Genomic DNA, 15,942 nt, shown 5'->3' on the forward strand with positions numbered 1-15,942 from the left:
ATCTAGTGTGCTGATGCATTTTTAAGAAGCACTTAGTGCTTGGAGTTGTCAAACCACAACAGCAGAAATGGCCTGGCAAAAAAAAAGATTCTGTGTTCTTTTGTGTGCATGCTGAAAGGCAGGACCGCTGCATGACACGTCAACATGCACTGTGCCACAGATTGTAATCAGGGAAACCACACCTCTCATTCTGCATAAAACTTGAGAGTGTGCAGAACACAATGTAGGCACACATTGAAGCCAAAGGTTTGGGTGCTGCTGCCCTGAAATTGCTCAAGTTCTGCACCAAGTGCTCAGCAGCTTCTTCTACTGCAATGCAGCAAAGGTGTTGCCTGAGGACTGACCTTCTGGAAGCCTTCGTAAAGGTTGGCACCACCTTGCCTTTGGCTTCCCACAGGGTATGTGTGTGGCTGAGCTGGCAAAGGGAGCTGCTTGATGGCATGATAAGTCTCAATGTTGGCAGAAACAAATATGACTGCAGAATATTATTAACTTGAAATCTACATTGCACTAGATCTGATCTATGTTGCAATCTGCCTCTACAGGCAGCTTTAGATGTCATGACGCCACTTTGAGAAATCCATCCGTGAATGCTAATTCCTAATACCTTGGTGCTCTTTAGTGTAACTTGGAAACAATCCAAGGTAGGAGCAGGCCTAGTGACAGATAATCTCTAGTGCTGCTGATGGAACGCTCATACCTGATTTTTTGTGTGGAGGTGGTTCATACAGTCAGTTGGGAGTCTCTCTCCCTCCCCCCCCCCCCGGCGCCCCGAAATTCCATGGAGAATCAATGCACAGAGAAGAGGAAAGAGTGGGAGGGCTCACTCCTGCTGTTTTTTCCTTGACCTGCATATTGAGCTGGAAGTGAACATGACTGATGCTTGTTCATAAAGGTAAAGGGACCCCTGACCATTAGGTCCAGTCATGACCGACTCTGGGGTTGCGCCGCTCATCTCGCTCTATTAGCCGAGGGAGCTGGCGTACAGCTTCAAGGTCATGTGGCTAGCATGACAACACCGCTTCTGGCGAACCAGACCAGCACACGGAAACGCTGTTTACCTTCCCACCGGAGCGGTACCTATTTATCTACTTGCACTTTGATGTGCCTTTGAACTGCTAGGTGGGCAGGAGCAGGGACCAAGTAATGGGAGCTCACCCCGTGGCAGGGATTTGAACCGCCGACCTTCTGATCGGCAAGCCCTAGGCTCTGGTTTAACCCACAGCACTAACCACATTGTTCATACACAGCAACAAAAGCCATAAGCTACTATAGATCGTTTGCATAGCTGTAAAGGTTCACATCTGCAGGATACAAGCTGCGGGACCATGAATGATCCTGTCACTATTACTGCATGAGAAGGACTAAAAATTTGTAGCATTCAGGGGATGTACTGGCATATGTGTGAATCAGCCCTATTGGCTCTTGTCAACCCCCTTTGTACTATTACATCTATGCCCCACCTTTCGTCCAAGGAGCTCCAGGTTGTGTACATGGTTCCCCTCCTATTTTCTCCTCACAACAGTCCTGTGAGGTAGGTTAGGCTAAGAGGCCATGGCTGGCCCAAGGATAGCCAGTGAGCATGACTGAGAAGGGGCAGGATTTCAGCCCTTGGCACTTAGCTCTTAAGTCTGATGCTCTTAACCACTACACCACACAGCCTCTCGTGAATAGCATTTTGCAGATCATTCCCTGGTGCTAGGGATTTACAGGTCAGCTAATAAGCCAGCTGCGTCCTGCATCCCTTGCAGCCTAGCAATATAAGGATCGCTTGGGTGGGGGAGGTTATCCTCTGAGCTGAAGTGCTTTGCCCAGTGGCTTGTGCCTGAAAATAGCACTAGCTGCCTTCACTGACTCTACAGTTGCTGACCTGCTTTCGGAATCCCTGTGAGGGAGGCCGGCTGGCCTCTGCAACAGCTCCCTCTTTAGGTGAATCCTGCTAATGTACCAAAACAGAGGTCCCTTTCCCGCTTCCTTTCTTTGGAGGCTGGCATTGGAAAGAGGCAAGCAAGGAATGAATGAACGAATGAACGAACGTATCTTGGCCAAAGAAAGCATGACTGCAGCAGAAAGGAGCTGATGCCTCTGCTGGCGGATGACGCTTTGCAGCTGTCTCCGAAGGAAGTTCCTAGCACGACCCCAGAGCAGCCCGAACTGGAGTCTTTACCTGAGAGGTAGGAATGGGCAAATGACAATTTTGCTTTCTCATTTTTCCAAACCTAAGTTCAGTTTTTCACATTTCTGCATCAGTTTGCAATTTTTAAAAAAGATATTTTTTTTAAAAAAAACATGAAATTCCAGCCTATTCCCCCTAACACATTTTTGTATGCAAAGTATACACATTTTTGCAAAAAACCAAACAAACCAAAACCCAATACAATGCATTTTTTTTGTACATGACGTTTCTTCCTTTATACATAAAAATGTAAGGGAGGTTAAATGGAAGCAGGAGGTGCTTCACACAGTGGTTTAGCAAGTCACTCTGTGAAGCGCCTCTTCCCTCATTTAAAAGTGAATGGGGCTGGGAGCAAACTGGTGGGGGGGAGGGAGGCAAGGGGATGGGTGAGGGGTAAAGGGAGCAGTGTTTGGTCAGGGGTGGGGGAAGGGCTGGCAGGCAAATCGGTAAGCAGAGTTGGCGGGCAGAGCAAGCAGGGGGGGGAAAGCCCCTAATATCAATATATACATAGACTCTAGTCTGCACACAATGCAATGTCTGCAACACATTACTTGGCTGGGAAGCTGTGCTGCAAAATCCAGAGAAGTGTGGATTTCGAAGGGTTTCTGTGATAAGCAAAGTCTGGGGGATAGCTGTTTCCATGAGCCCCACTCTTCCCCAAGTTTGTTGATTTCCCCTCTTTTTGTCTTCTTCAGTAAGGCAGAACCTCTGCATTGCAACATTATGTTAGACATTTCACTTGGCAGCAGCAGCTGTAGCACAGTGACTCATGAAGCAGAGATGGGAGGGGAGTGTGTGCATTTGTGTGGCAAGTATTGATGCCCCACACAGGAGTCTGCCAGCAACTGACCAAGGATCCCATGTCACAGCTGGTGACGTAAGATCTGCAGATCTGGATGAGAATCCCAAGTCCCCATTCCTCCGTGTCCTGTTGTGACCCTTAATATTAACGCCGCTGCTTCTCTCTCTCTCTCTCTCTCTGTGTGTGTGTGTGTGTGAGTTCCTGCCTGGTACTCTGTCCTCCCGCTTCAGATGCGGCAGAGCTGGTAAGTGTACGGAGATTTCCTGCAAGTCCCCACCCCATAATAACCAGCGCATGCTCTTCCTGGCCCATAACACTCCTCAGCAGATAAACGCACCTTTCGGAATGAGTCAGAGGAGGGAAGAGCGTCTCAGTTATAAGGGTGTTTCCCTCCCTTTTCTCTCCTTATGTTTTGCAGTGCCCTGGTGACAAACAGGGAAGCTGGAATGAGCAACTGTGGGTTTTGTGTGTGAGCCTGCCTGCTGAGGAACTCCAAAGTGGCATGGGGACCGGTATGAGTAAGGTACAATCCTTGGGGTTCATTGCAATTTAGCAAAAAGTGGTGGGATTGGGGGTGGTAAGGTAGTAAATTTATTTATTTATTTATTTACCGTATTTATTTAGCATTTATACCCCACTGTTTCCTCCAAGGAGCTCAAGCTGGCTTACATGGTTCTCCCCCGTTCATTAAATCCCCATCACAACCCTGTGGTTTAGGTTAGGCTGAGAGGCACAGCGAATGGTTTTCAAGGTTACCCAATGAGTTTCATGGCTGAGTGGGATTTGAACCCTGGTCTCCCGGGTCGTGGCTGGACACTTGACCAGCTAGACCACACCAGCACGACTGGGGCTGATGGGACTTCGTAGTCCCCCAAAATCGAGAAGGGACCAGGTTGGCGAAGGTTGCAGTGAAGCAATTCATGTCAAAGAAATAAGGCTCGGTTTGAGCGGTTGTGAAGCAGCTGGTGGCACAGCAGGGCCACACCCCAGGGCCAAAGTCCAGTTTCCTGGCCCCCAGCACCACCCATGATGAGGATGGAAGCAGCACAAACAGGCACAGTATGCTAGGGCTGAACAGGCTTGATGCTGGCCATCCCAGTGTCCTCCCTTCCTTTCCTTTTTAAAAACACTTTATAATCTTGGGCAGTCAGGTACGCATGCAAACATTATTATTATTTTTACCTTAAAAATTAGCTCATTGCCACATATGTGTTAGCAGCGCAGCAGCAGCAAATTATAATTTTCAATTATTGTGGCTGAGCATGCACACTTTCGTATTTTTAATCAGGGGTGGCAAACCTGACTTTTTTTGGTGGCTTTTTGCTTAAACACAGGGGGATTCTCAAACTGTGGACCACCAGTGGTCCAGAAACTTCACTCAGGTGGTCTTTCAAAGCATGCCTGCATTCAGTAGTCATATTGATTTTCAGCTGTATGTTTATTGCTTCTTTCATTAGAAATTCAGTTCGATTGATTGCAAATTGTAATACGATAGTATACAATGTAAAAAAGTAAACACTGAGCCAATGTGGTCAGAATGTCTGACCAGGACCTGCAAGACCAGGGTTCAAATCCCTGATCAGTCACTGCCTAACCTACCTCACAGGATTGTTGTAAGAATAAAAAAAATGGAGAGGGGAGGACCATGTTAGCCACCTTGAGTTCTCTGGAGAAAAAGAAAGTGGGATATAAATGCAATAATAAATAAATAAAGGAAGCAATAAAAATACAATACAAAAACCATATAGTATCTAGCACAGTGCATTGGAACTGCTACAACAGGCAGAAAAAAAACCACTCAGCAGTAAACCATCAGCAATTTTCATGTGGTCCTTGGCGAGCATGGCTCTAGCATATCTGGGATGCAGAGGTACCGGTAGTTGTAAGCCATGGAATGGCAGGGTAGAGGGGAGAGAAGCATTGATTGTCTGCTCCACGATGGAAGCAGCACACCTGTAAGGCCATTAAGTCCATTGTGTAAATTTATCCAGCTGCTCCACTGAAGAGCATTGGATGGAAGGATGAGCTGAGAAGCTGCTAGTTCAAATTTTCATGACATAAGAAGACCCCCGTTAGATCAGGCCAAGGGCCCATCAAATCCAACACTCTGTCTTCACAGTGGCCAACCAGATACCCCAGTTGGGAAGCCAGCAAGTAGGATCTGAGCACAACAGCACTCTCCCCCTTTGAGATTCACAGCAACTGGTAATTCAGAGGAATACTTGTCTATTGCGAAGAATTCACAGTGGCCCCAAGCCAGCTGTATTTCCTCAGCCTTCCCTGTCTGCAGTATGAGCGATAACAACAATGGCCTACCTTGCAGGGATGTTAGAAGGATTTCTAAACTATTGGTCTGTGTCTCCAGAGAGCTCCCAACTCCCTACAGTTTACTTTTCCCACTTTGTGAGCCTTCCACCCCACTTACACTTGCTGCAGCCTCCTGTTTATATCAGAAGACATTCAGCAATATTGGTTGGTATTCTTTTTTAAAAAAACAACAACAATAACTCACAGAAGAACTGTGCGTTTAACATGCAGCTGGGTGCCTGGCAGTGCGATCAGTTTACTGCCTGCATACTTAAATAACAGGGAAAGTCACAGCTTTACTGAATTAAAATTAGATCCTCTGACCCAGATAAAAATGCCTGCTCAAATCAGAGACGGCCGACCTCCCTGTTTCTGGATTGAAATAATTGCGGTCAGGAGGTTTTCTCAGCTGGCTGGCTCACTTTCCTGCAAAGGTAGGCAGGATATTCAGCAACGCAGGTCTATTAGGGCAAATGGGACACTGTCCCACCAAACTCAGCCTGCCCCTACTTGCCTGCATTCCTACTTCCAACCAATCCAAGGAGGGTGGTCCTTCTTGTCAGCTTCCTCCTTCTTAGTCTTAATGTTGCCCTTGTAGAACACAGCAGGGAGGAGAATGGGGGCAAAACTAGAATGAGTTGGCTCAGCTGGTATAGTACCGTATATTCCGGCTTATAAGATGACTGGGCATATAAGACGACCCCCAACTTTTCCAGTTAAAATATAGAGTTTGGGATATACTCGCCGTATTAATAAAACGACCCGGCGTATAAGACGACTCCCGACTTTTGGAAAGGTTTTCCTGGGTTAAAAAGTAGTCTTATACGCAGGAATATACTGTAATTCTCTGCATCTGCCACTAGCTCTGGCTCCACCTACTGTTGGGCTCCCTGTCTTACACCCTACCACAGGGGTCAGCAAACTTTTTCAGCAGGCAGATGGTCCACTGTCCTTCAGACCTTATATATATATATTTGGGGGGTGAACAAATTCCTATGCCTCACAAATAACCCAGAGATGCATTTTAAATAAAAGCACACATTCTACTCATGTAAAAACACACTGATTCCCGAACCATCTGCAGGCCGGATTTAGAAGGCGATTGGGCCGCATCTGGCCCCCGGGCCTTAGTTTGCCTACCCATGCCATACCAGGTCCAATAAGCACCACCCACTGTGGAGGATAGCTCATTGTCAGAATGCTTTCTACAAAATCTGACTCCTGAAAAGTTCAGGTCCTAGTCTGACACTCTAACCACTCTACCACACTGCCCAAGTTCGTTTTGTTAGGAGGCGGGGGGCACAGCATGTTGCAACTGTTCTTTGCTCTTCAGAGCAGGAGGAAGGAATGAGAGAGGGGGGGCTGTTTTGTTTAGAAGCATTTGTTCAGATGTCTTGAGCTAAGCACTTAAAAATAGCACCTTCGTGTGTGCCTGCCCTGGATGCCGTCTCTCGTAGTGGAGTTGTTTGGAAGATCTGCGCTGGCTGCTATAGAAACGCAAAACAGAGCCTTGGCGTCTCTGGGCCACAGTAGACCCTTGCTGCTGGTGTGAAGCCAAGCCGTGTCTGTTTGAAAGGTCACGCCGGGAAGGGCTGATGTTTAGGTTGCCTGGCACTTCGCGTGCTACCTATGAGGCTGGCAGTGGGCGAAGGATTCAGAATGCTGCTTTTTAAAAGGCACCAAATCTATGCCCCTGTCCTAGAACTGAGCTCACAGTCCTCTAATAGGAAGCTGGCATAGATCGATCGATAGATAGATATGCAATTGGATCATGTGTGCATCTAGTTCTGGCTGATCTACACTGACTGGCAGAAGGTTCCCATGGTTTCAGGCAAGGAGCTTTTCCCTGACCTACCTGGAAACATGGGCGTATCCAGGGGGGCAGCTGTCCCCCTTCATAGAATCATAGAGTTGGAAGAGACCACAAGGGCCACCCCCCTGCCAAGCAGGAAACACCATCAAAGCATTCCTGACAGATGGCTGTCAAGCCTCCGCTTAAAGACCTCCAAAGAAGGAGACTCCACCACACTCCTTGGCAGCAATTTCCACTGTCAAACAGCTCTTACTGTCAGGAAGTTCTTCCTAATGTTTAGGTGGAATCTTCTTTCTTGTAGCTTGAATCCATTGCTCTGTGTCCGCTTCTCTGGAGCAGCAGAAAACAACCTTTCACCATCTTCTATATGACATCCTTTTATATATTTGAACATGGCTATCATATCACCCCTTAACCTTCTCTTCTCCAGGCTAAACATACCCAGCTCCCTAAGCCGTTCCTCATAAGGCATTGTTTCCAGGCCTTTGACCAACCAAATTGTTTCAAGCCCTTCAACCAAAACAATATAAATACTTAACTGACCAGTTCTGTCCCCACTAACAAAAGTCCTGCCCCCCAAAATCCACCCCACCAACAAAAATCCTGGCTACGCCCGTGCCTGGAGATGCTGAGGATTGTATCTGCGACCTTCTGCATGCAAAGCAGATGCTCTGCCACTGAGCTACAGCCCTGCCCCCACAATCTGTTCAGAATCCCCTCCTCTCATGCTTTCTTCATTTCAGAAGCCGAGTTTGGGAATTGGGAAGTTACTGCAATGGTTAAGATGGGGAGGAGAGGAGAAATCCATGTTGATCTACTACTGCAAATCATTCAGTGATTTACCAGTAGATACTGGTTGTCATTCTGTCCACCCTTAGTCAGCTCAAGCTCTGCGAGAAGGGATTGGGGAGGAATTTATTTCCATTCACATTTAAAGCTGAACTTATCAAATTCACACTTCCTGAAACAATATGAGAACAATATAAAAATGAATACATTAATGGACATATACCAAAATGCATTATGAGCAATTGCATGCAAAAACATGTATGTGACTCAAAACTGGGTGCAAAAATGTGCCAAGAGAAATTCTTCCCCAAATGTGGAAGAATTTCCATGAGATTTTTTTTAATGAGACCATTCTTGCAGAAATGTGGAGAATTGAATTTAAGATTGGAAAAATGACAAATGGAGAGAACAGAAATAGGCAGATACTTCCATCTTTTTCCTCGAAAAAAGCATTACTGTTAAGCCTACCCAGATGCATAGAAAGCGTGAATTTTAATTATTATTTTTAGTAGTTTAACTTTCTGTATGTTTTAAAACATACATGTTTTAAAACTAAGGCCCGGGGGCCAGATGTGGCCCAATCGCCTTCTCAATCCGGCCCACGGACAGTCCGGGTATCAGCATGTTTTTACATGAGTAGAATGTGTCCTTTTATTTCAAATGCATCTCTGGGTTATTTGTGGGGCATAGGAATTCATTCATTTTCCCCCCTCAAAATATAGTCCGGCCCCACACAAGGTCTGAGGGACAGTGGATCGGCCCCCTGCTAAAAAAGTTTGCTGACCCCTGTTTTAAAATATTGTATTTTTTTCTTGTTTTCTTGTTTTATCTTTTTGTAAACCACTAAGAGGTTTGCTTGGTTTTTTTTTTTACAATCAATTTTAGGAAATAAATAAAATAAGCCAAGGAGGATCTTGTTCAGAAGGGGCAGTGCCTGCAGCACTAATTATTTTTCTTGGCTTATTTTCAGGTTGTGGGGGGGCTGTACCTTGGAAACATCAGGGGTAAGTGTTTTTCAAACTGTGCCTGTCTCCTAGCAGATGTTGATTATGAACAGTGTATGTGGCCTCTGTTCCCCCCTCCTCCTTGAATCTAGTTAGTACAACTGTGGAATGATGAGCTGGTTTCAGCTTTGCATGGTGTATGTATTGTTATAGATTTAGGAGTATTATTACTTATCCCCACCAAGATCAGGAAGTGTCCTACTAACACGGATTGATATAATGCAAGGGAACAATGTGTTTCACAAGGCATATGTGCCATTTAACATACAGGTAGGTTCTGTGCCATTTTGAAAAACAAAATTTCATTTTATGGTTTAGCATTGCTTTTATTTTGAGTTACATAAGGGGGGAGGGCACAACAATATTTTCAGTGCTTCTAAAGGTCTTAATCTGGGGCTGGATCCATCCACATGATTTAATGTTATAAAGCAAGAGTGCGTGTTCATAATTTCTTCATACTTAGTTTAATCTGTAGTTGTTTATTTGCATTATTTATACCCCGCTTATCAAGTGCTTTTCCCAAAGAGAGATATTCGAAAAGAGAGAAAACAAGAACAAAAATGCAAAATAAATACCACACAACAAATTAACTCAACAGCATTAAAAGCCAACCAGTCCCCTTGCAAACACATACACACTAGAAAAAAAATTAAATCAGCCCACATATTAGAACCAACAGATTAGAAGGAGGGGACAATCACAAAACAGAATGCCCCCTGTTGTGAATGGGGAAGACTGAAGTTGCTCCTAATATATGTGTGGGTGGACTGCTGTAGTTTAATTCAACAGGAGGTGGAGAAGTGGATGAACAGCTAAATAATGTTCAAATGTGGGCAAATCCTTGCTTAAGAACACAAGGACCAAAGTAGATTGTACACATAAGTACCATAATCTTTACTTGAGGGAGATTTTGGATTGGCTCGAAGGGAAAGGGTCAAGTCCTCCATAGCACTCTTCTGGTGATAAATCTGCAGCTTCTATAGGCTGCTTTTCCCTTAAAGAAATGGGAGAAAGTTTACACACATATTTCGAAGTATCTGAAGAAGTGTGCATGCACACGAAGGCTCATACCTATGATAAACTTAGTTGGTCTCTAAGGTGCTACTGGAAGGATTTTTATTTTTATTTTTTTTTTTTTTTTTTTTTTTTTGTAAATTTTTATTAAAGGTTTTCTCAGTTTACAAAGACATAGGCAATGTCTCTCATAGCTTTTTTACAGATCAGTTTCAATTGTTGAGACATTGGGGAGGAAAGGGGGGAGAGCGGTGGATGAGGGGAGGGGTTGGGGGTTGGGGTGGGGTAACAGTGTTTCTAGATTACTTAAAGTGGGGGGGGTGTCAGCATTGGTTGTGCAGGTTCTTTGTTGTGCCTTTGTTTTCCTTTGATGGTGAGAGTTTTTGGGGTTGGCTTAGGATATAGTTTTCTTTTGTGGTTGGCTGTGGTGGTCTGTTTTATGTGAGTAGGGTGGGCGGGTGTTCTGGGTCAGGTTAGCCATATTGATTTGTATGTTGCTGGTGGGTTTCTGTCGTTGTCTTGTTGGGCTGTGTATGTGATAAAGGGGAACCATACTGGGGTGAAGCCGTCTTCTTCTATTTGGCCCCGTGTCAATTTCAACTTATTGGTTAATTTTTCTAATAGGGCTGTTTCCCATACCGTCTGGTACCACTGATCCATGTTTACTCCTGCAAGGTCTTTCCAGTGTCTGGTTATGGTGTTTCTGGTAGCTGAGAGTAAGTGGGTTATGAGTTCTTTGTGATGTAAGTGGGCATTATTGTCCTGGAAGATGTTTAGCAAGGCCAGTTCTGGGGTGAGTTCTAATGTTTGTTGGGTTATTTTACCTATTTCTCTTATGGTCGTTCTCCAGAATTGTTGGGCTTTGGGGCATTCCCACCACATGTGAAAATATGTGCCTGTTGAGGTGCATCCTCTCCAGCATTTTGATGAGGTTCCTGGGCGTATTAGTGCTAGTTTTCGTGGTGTTAGGTACCACCTGTAGATGGTTTTCAGAGTGAGTTCTTTCCTTTTTGCTGATATGGATTTAAAGGGGGGTTTAGACCACATTCTGGTCCACTGAGTGGGGTTAATCTCATAGCCTATGTCTTCTTCCCATTGTTTTTTTATTGTGTCTGGGGAGTTTGTGGGATTTTGGAGCAGTATTTTATATATTGCAGAAACCATCCCTTTGCCGTGACCCTTTGTCATTAGGAGGATTTCAAAAGGTGTCAGGGGTCTTGTTGCTGCTAATTTTATTGCTGGCTTGTTTAAGAGGGTATGTAATTGGTGTTGTGCTAACCAGGGTATTTGGGTGTCTTCTAGTTTATCCTGTATTTCTTGTGTTGTCAGAGGTATGTTATTTTTATAGAAGTCCGTTAGGCGATATAGGCCTTTGGTTTGCCAGTTTTTAGTGTGGATGTTTTGTGCTGCATGGTGGAATAATGGATGGTAGATCAGGGGGAGTAGTGGGGATGTGGTTGGGGATAGTTTGTCCATTTCTGTTTTCCATGCTTTGAACATGGTTTGTGTGTATCTATTAAGTGTTGTGGGGATCCTTCTTAGCTTGTTTGGGAGGAATGGGTATGCTGTGGTGCTGATATTTTCAATTGTGTCTCTCTCTAAGTGTATCCATTGTTTTGTCTCATCTTCCAGTATATATGGGATTATATGTCGTATTTGATTGGCCCTATAATATGTTTCTATGTTAGGGATTCCCCATCCCCCTTGTGAGGTGGGGAGGTGCAGGTATTTGGTGCTTATTCTTGGTTTTTTATGCGAGAAGATGAAGGAGTGCAGTTTTCTCTGCCATCTGCGGAGTTGAATTGGGGGAATCCAGATTGGGAGGGTTTGGAATAAGTAGGTTAATTTTGGGAGAGTGATCATTTTGATCATTGCCATTTTATCTGAGAGGGTGAAATTCATGTTGTCCCATCTCTTCAGGTCCTTGTTTATTTGTCGCCACAAGGGTTTATAGTTGTGTAGGTATAATTTGTTGAGATTTTTGGTTATTTGTACCCCTAGGTATCTGAACTTGGTGTGACAAAGTTTTATTTTGGTGATATTAGTGAGTTCTTTCTGGGTGTGGGGAGGAGTGTTGAAGCACATGGCTTCCGATTTTGCAAAGTTTACTCGCAGGCCTGACACCGTCGCAAATGTGTTGAGTTCTCTGGTTAGGGAGATTGCTGTGTTTAAGGGGTCTGATGTTGTGACCATTAGGTCATCTGCAAAGAGCCCTATTTTATATGTTCTGCCTTTTATTTTCACTCCTCTGATGCCTGTGGCTGCACGGATTCGGATTGCTAGCGGCTCTAGGGCCAGTATAAATAGGAAGGGGGATAGTGGGCATCCTTGTTTTGTGCCCCTTTGGATTTTTATGCTATTCGAGTCTATGTTGTTGATTCTGCAATTTGCTGAGGCTTGTGAGTATATTTGTTTGAGGATTTGTAGAAAGTTTGGGCCAAATTTCATGCTAGTTAATACTGCTAACAGGTATTTCCATTCTAGGCAATCAAAGGCCTTGAGGATGTCTAGAGACATAATAGTCAGTGGGGTTTTGGTTGCCTTGCTGTGCTCGATTAGGTTCAGCAGTTTCCTGATGGGGTCCGTGATGTTGCGACCAGGGACGAATCCGGTCTGATCTGGGGCTACTAAGTTGCATAAAAAGTTTTTTAAGCGGTTGGCCAGGATTGATGTGAATATCTTGTAGTCTTGGTTTATTAATGAGATTGGGCGATATGATTCGACTTTGAGATTGTCCTTCTGTGGTTTTGGGATGGAGACTATTTTGGAGTGGGTCCAGGATTTGGGGATGGGCCCCCCTTTCATGATGTCATTAAATAGGCGAGTTATGTGTGGCAATAGGGGTTCTTTGAATTTCTTATAGAATTCTGCTGTGAAGCCGTCTGGGCCTGGGGCCTTGTGTGGTTTCAGGTTTTTGAGGACCATGTCTATTTCCTCTGGGGTGATGGGCCTGTCCATGTATTCCTGTTCTTCATCTGTTAAGGTAGGCATGGTCAGTCCTGCTATGAATTCTTTTATTTCCTTCTCAGGTGGGTTGTGGGAGGTGTATAGATTAGAGTAAAATTCTGCAAATTCTGAAGTTATTTCTTTGGGGGAGAATGTTGTGTTGCCGTCTTTTTTGGTGATGCAGTGTATTCTTGTTTTGAGTGTTCTTTTCCTACATCTATTCGCTAATAGTCTGGAGTTTTTCCCTCCATATTCATAGAAGCGTTGTTTAGAATATAGAATGTTGATCATTGTTTTATTAATTTCTAGGGAATCTATTTCTCTTCTCTTTTGTTCTATAAGTTTAAGAAGTTTTTTGGATCCTGTTTGTTTGTATCGTGATGTGAGGGTCGTAATGTCTTGTTCTAGTTTAGTAATCTTTGTGGAGGTTTGTTTTTTAAGGAGTGTTTTCTCTTTTATGCAAGCTCCTCTGGTGACTGCTTTCATTGCGTCCCATAGGAGAGGGGTTGTTATGTTGTCTACATCATTTTCTTTGAAGTAATTTTGGAGGGTTTTTGTGAGACTTTCTCTAATTTGTTTGTTTGTGGTTAGGATGGGGCTAAAGGACCATGATGGGGTACTATGTGTTCTCTCTCCTATTTTAATGGTGACTTCTACTGGGGCATGGTCTGTGATTTTAATGTTGCCTATGTTTGATGATTCCACCCGAGGGATTAGGTTCTGTGTGAGCAGAATGCTGTCCAATCTGGACGTTGTGCCATGTCGTCCAGATTGGAATGTGTGGGTAGTGTCTCCCGGGTTTTGTTCACTCCAAATGTCGTAGAGACCCCTGTCTTTTAGCAGTTTTATTAACTTGTAAGAGTCCCTAGTTATTGGGGGTTTTCCACAAAGGAAAGTTGCCCATGGGGTTGTAGATTGGATGTTTTTTAGGGATATGCCTTTCATATTTAGGTTGAGGTCGCCTCCTATGATGGCTTCCCCTTCCATGAAGGAGAGGAGTTTGTTCAGTGTCTTCTGGAAGAATTCTAGTTGTTTTGAGTTTGGGGCATATATAGAGCCGATTGTCAGTTTAATTTTGCCATCTAGTGTTCCTTTGATGAAAATGAATCTGCCCCTTTTGTCCCTCAGGACTGTTGTGGCTTTGAAGTTTAGGTCTTTATTAAGTATTACAGCTACTCCGCGAGCCTTTCCTGAGCCTTGTGCCACCCATTGTTGACTGAAGCGGGGGTCGCTCAGAAGTTTGTTCCCTTTGGGGGGGTTGTGTACTTCTTGTAGGAAGGTGATGTGTGGTTTCATGGTGTTTATGTATGAGGTAATGCGTTTTCTTTTAATGGGGTTTCCCAACCCCCTCACATTTAGTGTAATCGCTTTTAAGCTAGCCATCACGTCTATCTGTTGTGTAAGGCGATTCCTTGCCAACCCGTCCAGGTTGTCCTGTGTCTCTCACTGTGTGTTGTTTACTTAACCATTGGGGTTTCGCTGACCTAGGGTGTGGTGGGTAGGGGGCTAGTGGGGTTAGAGTTAGGTTTGGGTTAGAGAGTAGGGAGTAAGGTGTATAGAGTTTCCTATGTGTAGTCTTATAGGTGTTCATTTGGGGTATTTTGGGCCATCCGGCCCTTGGCCGATTGGCCCTGGGTCTCAGCTGATGTGGAGGGCCGTGTTCAGAGACAGGCCTTCCCCCTTGTCGTTTACGATGGGGGATGATCAGCGAGACAATGTAAAGCGTCTTTGCGACATGGATGTCGGGTATAAGGTTTGGGAACAATGTTGCCAGTATTAATAGCAACATCATTGTTTTTGTGTTAGGGTGTAGGTGTGAGTGTTGGTGCGCTCTCTGGTGCCACCATTGTGCTAATTAGGTATTATCTTTTAGCCTGATCATAGGTTGGGGTGTGTGGGTTGCATTTGTTATTTTTCCTTAGAGTGGATTCGGGGGGGGGGGTGTTGAGGGTGTGTGTTGTGAGTTGTTGGGTTATGGGGGATGTGGGATGTGGTTGTTTGGACTGGTGTTGGAGTGGCGGTTTCTGTGGGGATGTGGGGCGGGGGGGGGGAATGTTGCTGGTGTTAGTTTTGTTCATAGCCTGGGGGGGAGGGGGGAAGGGAAGGGGAGTCACCAGTCCTTCAGCTTGCGATGTTTTCCGGCTGCTTCATTTTGCTGTGGTTGTTGTTGCGGTAAGGTCGTTCCTCTGTGCTGTGTTGGTTTCGTCGATCTTGGTCAGGCTTCTTGTGTCGTATGGTCGGCCGGATGGTTTCGTGTGTGATGGTGTTGTCTGGTTGTATTGGCGTGCTTTGTGTTTCTCTTGATTCTTTGCCTTTTTCTTCTTGTTGTTCTGGACTTTCGTCCAGCCATTTGCTGTTGTTTCATTGTCTTGGTCTTGGCTGTCGCTTGGTGGGTCCTCTTGAAGCCATTCCGGTGGGATGCTGAGTCCGAGGTCCTTCAGTAGTTGCTTGGCTTCCGTTTTGTTGGTAGCTGTGTATTGTTTTGCGTTTTTTGTTGCAATGAGGCGGAAGGGGAAGCCCCATCGGTAATTGATCCCTGTTTCTTGGAGACTTCGGGTGCATGGGCGTAAGGTTTTCCTCCGGTTTAGGGTATCTTGGGACAGATCTTGTAATGCCAGTATGTGGTTGTTTTTGTATTGAAGGTTGGTCGAATTTCTAAGGTAGTTCCAAATTTCTTCTTTCTTTTTGTAGCGTGCGAAGCACACGATGATGTCCCTTGGGGGGTCGCCGGGTTTTGGCATGGGTCTTAGAGCTCTGTGCGCCCGCTCCAGGTCATCTATCTCGATTTTCAGGTTTGGCACTGTGTTTTTTAACCAGCTTACTATTAGGTTCGCTGGGCTTTTCTCTTCCGCTTTTTCCGGAAAGTTGCGGAAGCGGATGTTGCAACGTCTGTTCCGATCTTCAAGGTCCGCTTGTTTGATTCTCAGTTCTTCGTTTTCTGTTTCCAATTCGTTCAGTTTCTTTCTTATATGTGTGTTTTCCTCCTGGTGTTGCTCTATTGTCCTTTTTTGTGTTTGGTTTTCATTCTCCAGAGCTACCAGTTTGGATGTTAGTTCGTTGATTTGTGCCTGTAGGGGGGCCACTGTGTCCT

At 44.9% G+C, this 15,942-nt stretch overlaps 1 protein-coding gene across 2 annotated transcripts in view; it reads left to right on the top strand.

Moving 5' to 3' along the window:
* Positions 1-1,977: 1,977 nt before the first annotated feature.
* LOC118087145 (dual specificity protein phosphatase 22-A) overlaps positions 1,978-15,942 on the top strand; it is a 42,664-nt gene continuing 28,699 nt past the window's right edge. Inside the window, exons 1-4 of one of the 2 annotated variants that reach the window (XM_035119525.2) lie at positions 1,978-2,174; positions 3,177-3,222; positions 3,397-3,501; positions 8,858-8,891. In XM_035119525.2, the coding sequence (XP_034975416.1) occupies positions 2,080-2,174; positions 3,177-3,222; positions 3,397-3,501; positions 8,858-8,891 (280 nt within the window). In that variant the 5' untranslated portion in view covers positions 1,978-2,079. The remainder of the gene's footprint in view (positions 2,175-3,176; positions 3,223-3,396; positions 3,502-8,857; positions 8,892-15,942) is intronic. The other variant, XM_035119523.2, reaches the window with a different exon arrangement.

Source organism: Zootoca vivipara, chromosome 6 (assembly GCF_963506605.1).
Source record: "Zootoca vivipara chromosome 6, rZooViv1.1, whole genome shotgun sequence".
NCBI classification, from domain to species: Eukaryota; Metazoa; Chordata; class Lepidosauria; order Squamata; family Lacertidae; genus Zootoca; species Zootoca vivipara.